The sequence below is a fragment of the Pseudonaja textilis genome, chromosome 5 (genome assembly GCF_049901715.1).
Source record: "Pseudonaja textilis isolate UNSWEBS1 chromosome 5, rPseTex1.2, whole genome shotgun sequence".
Classification (NCBI taxonomy): domain Eukaryota; kingdom Metazoa; phylum Chordata; class Lepidosauria; order Squamata; family Elapidae; genus Pseudonaja; species Pseudonaja textilis.
This window is the reverse complement of record NC_141994.1, coordinates 27,797,387-27,810,830: the sequence shown is the minus strand read 5'-3', so window position 1 is coordinate 27,810,830 and position 13,444 is coordinate 27,797,387. Positions and strand designations below refer to the sequence as shown.

Genomic DNA, 13,444 nt, shown 5'->3' with positions numbered 1-13,444 from the left:
ATTAAAAAAGGTACGAGGCAAGGTTGCCCACTATCTCCACTTCTGTTTATACTAACACTAGAAGTACTAACAAGGATAATTAGAAAAAAAACATCAATAAAAGGTCTAGAAATTAAGAAAAAAATATTTAAATTAAAAGCCTTTGCAAATGACCTAGTTTTTATCCTGGAAGAACCACAACAATAGGGACTAAAACTCATAGAATTACTAGAAGAATATGGAGATGTCGCCGGATTGAAAATTAACAAAGAGAAAACTAAAATAATCACTAAGTATATGACGAACAAACAAAAGAAACATTGACCAAGGTAATGGTCATTCAGATAATTAATAAAATAAAATATCTATTCACGCATCAGCAAGATGCATAACAATCAAGGAAGATAATTATGCCACATTAATGAAACATAACAGAGGATCTGGAAAGATGGGGAAACTTAAGGTTATCTCTCATGGGTAGAATAGCCATAATAAAGATTAAAGTCCTGCCAAAATTACTCTTCCTCTTTCAAAACATACCCATAAAATTAGATATATATATATATTTTGCGATTTGAACAAAATAACATTAAATTTTATATGGCAAAGGAAAAAACCCAGGATTCAACTAAAATTGTTACAAGATGCCAAAGAAAGAGTTCACCAGATTGGGAAACATATTACCAGGCAGCAACACTTACTTGGGAATTGGATAACCTTAAAAAAAAAAGATTATTAGTGTTAGAAGGATATAATCTACAGTTAGGCTGGCATGCCTTTTTATGGTATGGCAGACATGATGCTCACCAATATTTTCAACAACATCAGATTAGATAGGCATTATTATTGGTATCGAATAAAATCAAACAACAAATATACATAGAAACCCCAGTTTGGCTATCCACTCTTGAAGCTTTAGTACACCCAAACTTTTTTAGTCAAGGAAAAATTATCACATATAAAGATATTACAAATGAAGCAGGAGAATTGAAATCAAGACAAGAGCTAAAAGAACAAGGGATGGAACTGGAATGGTGGGTCTATCTGCAAGTCCAATCAAGATATGGAAAAAAATATGAAAGAATGGGTGATTAATAGCTCATGACACTAGATGAAATACTACTTGAATCAGAGGATAAATTGATAAGAAAAATATACAGATTCTCACTGGATTATTAATTGGAGGAGAAGCAGGTAAAAGAAACGATGTTGGTGTGGGCTAAAAACTTTGGGCATGGTATTAATTTGGATAAATGGCAAATTTTATGTGAGAGAAATAAAAAATAACATTGGCCACATTGTATAAGGAAAACCTATATAAAATGTTTTATAGGTGGTACCTTCCATCAGCAAAATTGACCAAAATGTATAAAATATATCACCCAACTGCTGGAAATGTACCCAAAATTTAATTCCTCAAAATTTAATTATCCTAATAATTGGTGTTTGGTTAACTTTTTTATCTAACAGAAAAAGTTTAAATTATTTATTTGTTAATAGAAAGATTACCTCTGTTTGATTTTTATTTTATCAGCCAAGGATGGAAGTATTTTACATACTACAGAGTTTGATTTTAATACATTACATTTGTACTGATTTTTAAAAATATGGAGGACTGTGAATAATTTGATTATACCTTTTTTGTAGTCCCTAAAATATTTATATTTTGTACTTGGGTATGGTACAATAACATTTACAACATATTTTTGAGTTGCTTATCCACATAGATGTTCCATTCTCTTCCTCTAAATAATTTAAGATTTGTAGAATGATATAAATGATAAGAACTTAATATTTATTTTCATAAAATCATATTCATGTGATTTTATGTTAGATTTTCTTAATTTGAGTTTCTCTGCAATGGGACTTTTGAGTCTTGACTAGCATGATGAATGTTTTCTGAATATCTAGAACACTTAAGTTGGGTAAGGATAAGATATTGAACAGTGTTTTGTTTTTAGACTGGCTTGTAGACTTTTCTTTCTTTTTCTTTTCTTTCATCTGTTTTCAATTTTATAGCATAATCTAGTGACTAGAAATAAAGGAAAAGATGAATAGAATTAACTAGAAAAAGAGAAATAGAAATAGAATGAAGATTGAAAATTCCCTGTTCTTTTTATAGGAAAATTTTCTGTTCTTTTCTAGTTTAAAGAAATTCACCTGAAATAATAGAGCTGAGAAACATTTGGACATGTAAGGTTATTGAGAAGATGCACTTTATTCCTAAAATATCTTCTGTTCAGTTCATACTTAACTTTGAATATCTTGGTAGAACTAATTTCACATAAGTATTCGGACCAATATATTTTATAGTATTTTATTCTACCATTTTGTTTCACCATAATGGCTTTCAGTATAATGGCTTCACTATAATGGCTTTTTCATTATAATGGCTTTTTCAGGTCTGTATGCATCATTTAAATAACTATTAAAACTTGGATTTTTATTTATTTATTCTTAGTTGAATTTCACACATATACCCAAAACTTTTGAAATCAATGTGGCTCCTAAAAAAGACTAATGCTTGATTTGAAATCAGGAATAATCAGCTGCTGAGATTTGGAATATAATCATACCATGTTTTCTGGTACAAAATCATTTGTTTCTTTAATAATTGTATGCTATATATTGCTTCATGTATTTTTATGACTAAGTATGCCCTTGAAATTCACACAGGATTATGAAAAAGAAATTAGTAAATATAGCTGTCTAATTAGTCTATATATACCAATGGTTGTATATTCCCTTTTATTGTTAAAGTCAGGAAACTAGTGATCCTTTAGAAGTTGTTTAGAAGGTGTCATTCCAACTGTCTGTCACCATTTTATTTGCACTTATTTCTGTAGAATTATTCTTAACAGATTTGTGAAGTATAATTGTTGAAGACCTTCGTGATTTTGAATACAATCTACAATGTATTATTTTGCCTAAATTTTCTTAAATAAATTAACTTGTAACTCACCATTGTAGTTATGACTTATATTGCCATATTTTGTTTTAATGAATGGCTCAAAATTCAGTTAAACTGCATATTATATCTAAATTGCTTTTAAGATCACTTGAAACCTTTCCTTTGGCAACTAAATGAAAGTGACAGTGAATTCACAGCAAGCAGTCTCTTCCTAATTAATTATACCTTGACATTTGATCTTAAATGTCTGAAAATGGTTGACTGTATCAGTATGTTCATGCATTGTTACCTCTAATGCTACAATAAATAAATTAGAGAAACAATGATTTCATAGAAACGGTGTTTTTGTTTGTAGAAAGGTGCAAAAAAGTATACTAAAACTATGACAGTTTTATATAGAAATTTGGGATATTTTATTGCCAGGAATATAAAATTTCTTGTATCACTTTGCTACAGGGCATAATGCAAGATGTGCAATTTCTTATCATGCCTCAAGGATTTATCTCTCAGTGCCCAGATCTTAATCGCAGTAAGTCCTCTACTTTTTATGCCATAATATCCAGTATGATGGATTGTTTAATTTTTTATATACTGATTGGTTCTTAAAATGTATTGCTGTTCAATGCAACTTGCTAGACTGAAAAGACAATCTTATGAATTGCTATTCGTATTAAATTCAGTTGGCTTTCTTATTATAAGATTGCAATTTTTTGCTTAAAGTAATTGCAATGAGATCAATGCAGTATTTGTAATTTCAGCATGCCCAACGTGTAATGACTTCCATGGTCTTGTGCAGAAAATAATGGAGCTGCAGGATATTTTAGCCAAAACATCTGCAAAGGTAATAAGCTCTTCAGAAGCTTTTAGCGAGCTGAATAAAACTAACTTTTTTCACTTAATTGATTTGAAGTTTTTATGCAAGTCTAAGATTATTGAAAATCTAAGTAAAGCTTCTTTCCATACAACTACTTAGTATTTCTTAATATATTAAGTAAGGATTCTTTACATAGAAATTTTATTTAATTTAAGGTTCCAAAATGTTAAAAAATATTTTTGCTTCAGGATTGTAACCAATCATATTTTTTAAAAAATAAGTAATTCTTATTACGTTTGTTCATTGGAAGTATCGGGTAATTTACTTACACTGTAGTAACATGGTTGCTATTAGTTTAAATTGATAAACGACATGACATTTTTAATACCAGTGTTTATTTAAAATACGATTGATTCAATAAATGAATATATGATTTGTTTTTAGCATTTCTGTTTTCACATTTAGCAATATTCTTCTGCTGATTGAGATGTATTACATAGTGAGCTTAATTTGTGAGGGCAAATCTTTCTGTACTTAACAAATCTCTTTCTGTGAAACATCTACCTAGCTGTCCCGAGCTGAGCAGAGGATGACTAAGTTGGATCAGTGCTATTGTGAAAGAACCTGCACTATGAAAGGCATCAGTTACAGAGAATTTGAATCTTGGACAGATGGCTGTAAGAACTGCACTTGCCTGGTATGAGTGTAAACTTACAAAAATTCAAGGACCTAATTATGTATTAAAATATTTATGGATTTTGATTAAAAATAATTATCAGACCAAATCACTTAAAAGCAAAGAAATCATAGTGTCCATAAAAAATTGCAGAATCCATAATTAGGCCTACCAGTATTATAAAATCATACTGTCTTGTTTTCTACAACAAAATAAATCTGTATATATTTAAAAAAAAAATTAACATTATAATATAAGTTGCACTTTCTCTTTTAAAATACTTTTGATGAAACAGAGCTGTAAGTGTCAATAACATTCTAATGTTGGGAAATATCAGGATAAGCAAAAGTATTGCCCTTCCAGCCTGTTTGCCCTGTTTGCCCTGTGGTTGATGTTTGTTTAGTAATAGATTTTATATGTGTTCCAAATTCACAGCATGACTTGGGTAGCACTGAAAGAACCAATAACAAAAATAAGACAAAATAACAATACTAGGTACAAGGAAGGTATAACTATTAAAAAGTCAACAGGGACCCAAATTTGTTAAATGTCACCAGAAGGGAACTCATTCTAAACCAAATGCCTGAGGAAATAGCCTGATCCTCTCTGTTACAATGAATAATACGATCTGTGGTCATAATATATTAAAATATGGCTAAATCTTATAGAATGTTGAATGAAAGGTTAATAAAGCAAAGAGATAAGTGTAATAAATTTAATTCATTTCAGTGGAACTGAAAATAGCAGTTGGCTTTAGGATCAGTTCACAATTATATTTCATGCTGTAGGAAATGTAGCTGCATTTATGTGTCTTTGGTTTAAAACATGTTAACCACAATGAGATATTCATGAGATATTCATCTATTATTGGGATTTTCTACCTTGAGTTAGTGAAACAGTGTCAGTGTTGTAAAGAATATTAATTGTTCATGTAGAACATACCGTATTCACTATGTTAGGAAGCTGGCTCATTACATTTGATTTTATCAGAACTATGCAGTTATTATTAATCATTTAAGAACAGGGTTTTTTCAAATAAATTTACACAATGATGTTACTAAAACATTCCATTAGTGAGGCTGGCTACTTTCATCTACATTCTGTTCTATTGCTTTTCTCCAAGAGATTTACATTTTGGAGATGGTATTTTATCTTTTCAAATTATTAGTTGACTTCTTATCTAAAAAGATGCTTTATAGCTGCACACTTATTCCTTATTGGTTTAAGAACGAAGTAGAGAAATTCAAAAACAGAGATGCAAAAGTAGATAAGATAGATATAATAATTGATCTGTGAAAGTTACACCATAATTTGAAAGACTTTGATTTTTGAAAAATCATACTGAAACATAATAGTCAATAATCTTCAAATTACAGTATAATACAACATCTTGATTGATAATGACAGGATTTGGAACATCTTTAGGAATAATTGAAATGGTTTATCAGAAATCTAAATCATCTTACATAATGTGTTTCTCCTTCATAATTACTGTTATATAAGACATGATATGTTTTAAAGAATTCATGTCTTCAACTACCCAGTTTTATTTATTTGGAAAATTAATAGACTAGGTTCTGGCAATGGTTTTTAAAATAAGCTTTTGTTTTTTAGAATGGTACTATCCAGTGTGAAACATTGATTTGCCCACTTCCTGATTGTCTTCCTAATTCTGCACCTGCATATGTAGATGACAAGTGCTGCAAGGAATGTCAACGTAAGTCTTTATATTTTTTTATATATAATATTCATTGTTCCATATTACAGTATGTACAACCCTTCATTTCTATGCATATGTCTCAGGTTTTCACCACTGAAACAGAGTGTAATTTTATTGCTAATGAGATTGGTACCAAGTATTCACAATGAACTTTTATAGATGTTACATTAAGAGACAATGTAGGCAGTTCAGCCAAGCTTAAATTAAATGGAATATTTATCATGTAGCATTTCCAATGGCTTCTGGTTATGACTGTTTCATATGTGAATAGATCCATTGACTAGCAGAATTTTCATAAAGGAAGTTGTCCAGAATAAATCATATATCATGAAATTTAGATATCTACCAGGGTCATTCTTTACAGTTGACAAAGCTTTGTGTTAGGTCTATTAGTCTTTAATACGTAGCACAATTTGCTAGTTTTAAGATATAATAGCATTCTTTCTTGTAACTTATGTTACCTCTGTATGCATATGTGAAGTATAGAATGCTTTAGGAATGGGATAATAATGTTAGTTATTCTAGAGGAAAATTTTGCTCAAGTTATTCTGCCTAATTGTTTTCTTTAAAACCAATTTTCACTTTAAAAAGTCATTCCAAATTTATGAGATATAAAAATGCAGAAAACTGCAGTCCTACTTCTATCAAATTTAGATATGTGTGTATATTTATATAGCTTGTTCTCTTATTAGGATTTAACCCTCATTTTCTCAATGTTGTTTCTACTTAATTTCAGCAATGTATATTACTTCTATGGTGATATTTAAATAGCATTATTTTCTAGTGCATGTTATCATGGGACAAAATGGTTTATACTGGTAATCTTTGATTTATGACCAGTTGCTTACTGACGTCTGAAGTTACTGTGGATCTTCAAAAGATACTTATATCCCAGTTCCAAAGTTCCAACACCGCCTCCATAGTCACATGACACATTTTACAATTTTTTTTTGCCAACAACTGGCATTTATTTCCATTATGGAAAGTAAAGGTTCCATTATGGTCATAATTCAAGGACCATCTGAAATTTGTATTTATTTGTCATTATATTTTGAATGTAACATTACTCCTTTCTTCCTCTCTCCCTACCCACTTTCTTTATGAATACATATTATCACATATATGCATTAAATATCCTTCATTATTTTTAAGGGCAATATGTAATTATGCTCTACTTTATTTTTTTTCAAGCCATCAGTATTTTTACCATTAAAATGAATCCTATATTTGATTGGAATCTGAAAAGGCAACAGAAAACATACCATTACACAAAAATTCCAAGGCTCTTATAACTACTAAACTTTACAAAATATAGGCTCAATTCTCTTCTTTCTAATATAAATGTACAATATATCATATAGCTACTTATATACAGTGATTAAGGCACCAGGCTAGAAATTAGGAGACTGTGAGTTATGGTTCTCTCTTAAGGATGAAACCAGTTTAGTGACCTTGGCTCTCTTTCCGCCAGCCCTAAGAAGCAAGCAAAGGCAAGCCACTTCTGAAAACTTGCTCAAACCACAAGCAATAAATCTTACTTTGAGATCAGAGGTTTATTTCATGAGCAATTTGGAACATGAAAAGCCATCATAACATAATAACGTTTCTAGTAAGATAATACTTACTAATAACAACCCATTGCAATGAGGTTCAGAGATAGCAGCTAACTCCAGAAAGGATAGCTACTATCAGTGGCCCCGATTTCAGATTTACCCTCTTCTTTTATATCCCTCTTCTTCTGAAGCCCACCCAATGGTATATAATCTTACTGGATGTACTTCCCTATTCCCACATACTGTCCATCACTTAATACCCACTTGTAGGTATATGCCAACTCTTTGCCAACTCACTTACCACATGCTACTTTCAGTTCCCCCTTTTCTCAATGTCCCAGACATTTGTGATCCAAAATAGCTCTATTTTTGATTGTCCAGCAGATATATACTTTTTTCAGAAGTAGCAGATAGTAACATATTGCGAAGCTTGCAAAATTTTGTTTCGCCATGGTTGCAAAATCAGCTCAGCCAGCAGTTATTATATATTGTTAATTTGAGACCTTCAATTAAGCAGAGGCCTACACCAACTTTAGGGCCTAGTTGTCTTCCTCTCGTAATATATATCACATTACATCTTTATAATCATTTTCTGTTCTAAGTTTTAAAAAAATATTCAATAGCACTTCTGCAGACTTGTACATAGAAACACAAACATAGTAAACATGGTAACAAATGAAATCAGTTAATTACAGTCCTAAGTCCAGATACAATAAAATATATAATAGTAGAATATGAAACAGAATAAATATAACAGGATATATGAATAATTAAGAACAGATTGAAATAAAATAAAATGAAAACATAATGTTGTAGGTTTTTTTACTTGGAAAGATATTCTTGTCTGAAATAAGTAACATTAAGTAAAAATCTGCTTAGAGTTCTTATATAAGGAGCAGCATAGTAATATGAGTTTCTATTGAGCCATCACTACATGGACATAACTGAAGGTACACAGGTATCTTTAAAAGATCAAAAGGACTGTTTAGGGCAATGCACCCAGCCTGCTAAAGTGAAGACCTGACAAAATTTTAGAATCATAATGGATGATAAATAGGAGGTTGCTTGAATTTGTTTGAAATCTATATCCCGAATTTGTTGTTTCAGAGCAGTTTATCAAAACTTCTGGGAACAGAATTTTCCATAGAGAAATCCATTGAATGATTTTTATGTAGCACTTTTTGAAATCATGCTGATTTAAAATGATCTCTAAATACCAATGGAGCCAAATCTATAGGAAGAAGGAGTAACTTTAGCCAGAAAGTAATGAAAAACCATGCGGTAGTGTCCAATGAGACTATACCTGTCTCTATATGTAAGATGGCATTTTGGGAATCAACAGCATGGCTTGAATAAACTTATTTTGAATAGTTTCAAGAATATGAACCTTTGCCAAAACAAACAAACCATAAAGAGGTTGAGCCAGGGATGTAATGGGTTCCTTTTAAGTGATAAAATCTTACAATAGTTCTGGAAGTATCCTATGCAACACTTGTTCAGCAAAGAAAAAAAAGAGTATTCCAGAACAGAAAAACACAGAACTACACTCCAAAATATTTATAGCTACACATCTGTTCAATTTGAATCACATTTACTTCCCATTTGTGAATTTGATGATAATGTAAGGCCCAATACTGAATCTTAGTTCTATTGGTTTATTAATAGTTTTTGTTCAGAAATAAAATTACACAGAATAAAATTAGTGCCCTAAAGTGCTTTTGTCAAACCTGCCCCAATCAGGTCTCTTATTAAAGAAATCAACTCCGTGTGGGTGAAGTGATAGGTTCTTTTACTAAAATCTGCTGATTGCAGTAAAGTCAGGCCAGTCAACCAATGGAACAGCTTGCCCTCGGAAGTTGTGGGAGCATCATCACTTGAGACTTTCAAGAAGAGATTGGACTGCCATTTGTCAGAAATGGTGTAGGGTCTCCCGCTTGAGTGGAGGGTTGGATTAGATCACCTACAAGGTCCCTTCCAATACTGATTATCTGTTATCAGATACATTTTTCCCCTTCTCCCAACCCTCCTCTCATGACCAGTTTATGTTCAGCCAATGAAGAGCCACGTAGGTTTTTTGAGATGTTTGGGGTAGTCCACATTCCAGTCTCAGGGCACTTGGCTTTGAGAGCTGGCATCAACTGGTTCTGTGCTTCCCTCGTCTTTGTCAAGCTGTCATCCTCCCTCCCTATTTATTGCTCATTTCTCCTCCTTCTCCCACCTCCTTCCTGCTAGCCTTTGATGCGCATGTGTGTGTGATTCCCTTGCTGTGCACCACACATCTGCACATGCATGCACGACCCCCTTGCTGCACGCCTGCACATGTGCATGCAATTGCCCCACTGCGTGCCATGTATCTCTGCACCTGCGTGTGCGATTCCCCACCATGCACCATCCATCTGCACATGCACGCACAACCCCCCAGCATGTGCTGTGCATCTGTGCATGCACACATATTTCCCATGCACCCCTGCCCCCCGCACATGCCTGCCAGATATTTGACAATCAGCTGTCGGGTGGCAGTGGTGCGTGCACATTCACAGTGGGGCTCTTCTGGGCGAGCTCTCACGTGCCGGTGGAAATGGCTCTGCGTGCCATAGGTTCACCATCACGGATAGTGGAAATAACCTTGCTGACCCAACCTCAGTCTTAAAGCCACAATACCCTGCTGTCTCATTCTCATTGCATCAGAATTTACAGCAGCCTTACAATAGCTGATCAGCTGTTAAAATCTCCAATACCTTAACATGTTGGTATTTCAAGCAGCATTGAAGGTATTGCTCCAAGACTGCATTCATGCATTCACAGGCTCCATTCATTTGAGACTGATGGGCAGAACTAAGATACTAAGAAACTCAGGAACTCACTGCTAGAGGCCTCTGCAGTCCAATGGCATAACTTGAAACTGGTAGCAGCCCAGAGGACAGTTAAATGTAATTTTTCATGCATCTCCTTCCTTAATTCTCACTTGATAGTATGCGTCCTTCAAGTCCAGCTTTGTGAAGATCCTCCTCTTTGGAGATGCCCCAGCATGTCCTTCATCAATGGGAGGAGGTACATATTTTCCACAAATATACAGTTTAGCTCTCTATTTAGCTCTCTCTATAGTCAATGCATAGCCTAAAAGACACATCCTTTTTTCATACAACAGGGGCTGCCATCCTCAACTTGGCCAGCTGAATGAAGCCCCGGGTTAAATTTTTGTCTATGAAAATATAGAGCTTCTCCATCTCCCTGCGTGTCATCAAATATAGCTCTGGCTTTGGTAACTTGGCCACAGGCACAATTTCAATTTTACAGTCTGTGGGGCATTGGGGTGGAAGCGTGTCAGACTCCTTCTAGCTAAAGACTTCAGCCAGGTTGTGTTATTCTTTGGGAATCCATGTCTCTAAGCTATCTCCTCCCTCTAGTTCATTGGTGGTTTCCATTTTTGGTTTTTCAACTGCAGGTACATTTTTCAGGACTTTCACTAATTCTTGCCGATTTGTCAGAGCGTTTGCAGCATGACTACTATTATGAGACAACCCAGGAGCAAAACACAGCATACAGAGACTTAGACATTTAACAGTGGTTTATATACAAGACATATACAGAAATACACGTGGTAGGTATACCTGAAGAGGACACCAAAATCATTACCCTAGCATCATAGGAATGATGGAGCCGTTTACTTCAGGTCATCTCCCTCACTGTCATTTTCGTAGATGACTGGCCTCATCTTGGGAAGGATCAGAGTGTCCTCTCCCCTCACTGGATGGAATGGGGAACTCTACAACTTGTTGCCCTGCACAAGTTTTCTCCTTTGGCTTTGGTGAAGTCTTTTTTTTTCTTTGTTTGGCTTGGAGGCAGGGTAGCGATCATTGGTTGCAGCATGAGACACTCAGTAGCTCAATGCCCTCCTTTTCACAGCAAAAGCAGCCACCAAGGTTCTGGTGGAAGTCTCCCTTCTTTGGCTGGAAGTGCCCCCTGTTTTTCCCCTCTTGGAGCCACTCACTTCTCTGCAGGATTGACTCTCCTGCCCAGTGTGTTTGTGGAACTCGATCAGGTCAATGTCTACCCTGGGGGCTACATGGTATCATGTTTGCAGGTTTTGCGGCATCTCTTGAGATAGGCAATTTTGAAACAGTTCCTTGTTCAGTCCATCTCAGAAATGGTAGACCAGTAAGCACTCAGGCCAGTCTCCCAAGTGGCTGGCCAGGCAGCAGAAATCTTGAATGTACAACATTATCAGTCACTTTCCTTGCTTCACAGCACAGATGTTTGGCTGCCATGTGGTCTTCAAACCACTCTCACATGGCTTGCTTGAAGGCATTGATTGAATTCTTAAAATTTTGGGTCTAGTCATTCTGAAAATTAAAATTGATGATAGTCTAATTGAATAGTTACTATTAAATCTAATTATCTAAGGAATTAGAGTTCTGAATAATGTAAAACTGGGAATGGTTATGTTTTGTTTAGCATATTAATTTTCAGAACATTTTTGAACATTTTTGCACCAAAATTCAACAATTTTTTCCTTTGAATTTTTGTAGTGCAGCATAAGGACTCTTTTACTACAAGGACTTAAGCGGTTTGTATAGCACATTGTTTACATACAGTAGATACAGATTTAATTTCTAAGTTTTAAATGGTCTAGGAAAAATCTTCCTGAAACTCTAGAGAATTGGAAGTAATCATTGTACTGCATGATTGCACAAATTTTTGATTCCTGGTGTCTTATTTAATAATGGAGTTTTCTCAGTTAGCAACTTATCAACCAACCAAAGAGATCAGACCAGGTTTAATGATTTGGAGATAAAGAAGTCTAAATATATTCCACTTTAACAACTTTGCAAAAGTTGGTGTTTTGTTAGTGAAGTTTTGGCATGTGTGTTTATGCAGTTGAGAAGTTAATAAACTATGTAGAGTGTCAAATTTCTGCTTCATTCAATGTTACAATCCACTAAATACACAGGGGAAGAGTCCTGAACAATTTGCTTTCAGCAAGAACCTGCTGGGAGATTTTGGAAATGAAATTTCTGGAAGCAGCCCTGCAGCTAAGATGTCACTCATAATGTAATCCTTACAATACTGGTGCATATGGTGGTGGTGTCATTAGGGTTGAGCCATACCAGTGCTTTGGAGCTTCATGTTGCGAAGGTCACTTCTAATAAACTACAAGCTATTTAATTATACTTGACTAATAAAGTAGCTAAAGCTGGTGAGTTGAATATTGCCTTGAGATTGGAACAAATTGTGTACATCATTTGTCCTATAACATCCTATGTAGATCATATAGTCAAATATATACTATGTGAATATGTGAAATATTTATCTGGATTATGAATATGTGAAATATCAAGTGTCTGGAATGTGTACAGAACCACATTTCCTTTCTAATGGAATGAACTTTTGTGAGTGAAAAATATTTACAATCTTTTGGAAAAGGAAATCAAATTTAAATTATTAAACATTTGTCTTTAATGATTTCCAGGACCTGTACCAAAACTATAATAATGATGACTATAATTTTTAAATCATATACATATACATTTGAACTGAATATATTGATTAGAAATTTGTCATCTATGAATGTACTCTATCAACAGAATTAGTGCAAATTATGGTAAATTTCCCAACCTGCGTCTATCAAAGATAGATCAATTTCTAGTGAAATTGAATCCATCCAACTAATTTATTGACTTTATCATTCAACCTTTGGTAGCATCATAGACTTCTCAAGAAAGTTAGGTTTTGTTCGGTGCATTAATTCACAACCGATTAACTTATTAACAACCATTAGTTTATTTTCAGG

General features: G+C 33.7%; 1 protein-coding gene across 2 annotated transcripts in view; it reads left to right on the top strand.

Annotated features, from left to right (window-relative positions):
* The window catches only part of NELL2 (neural EGFL like 2), a 94,871-nt gene that overhangs the window by 19,719 nt on the left and 61,708 nt on the right, over positions 1-13,444 (top strand). For both annotated transcript variants that reach the window (XM_087934390.1, XM_026700707.2), the window contains exons 6-9: positions 3,347-3,419; positions 3,649-3,731; positions 4,273-4,401; positions 5,995-6,097. In XM_087934390.1, coding sequence (XP_087790516.1) covers positions 3,347-3,419; positions 3,649-3,731; positions 4,273-4,401; positions 5,995-6,097 — 388 coding nt within the window. The remainder of the gene's footprint in view (positions 1-3,346; positions 3,420-3,648; positions 3,732-4,272; positions 4,402-5,994; positions 6,098-13,444) is intronic.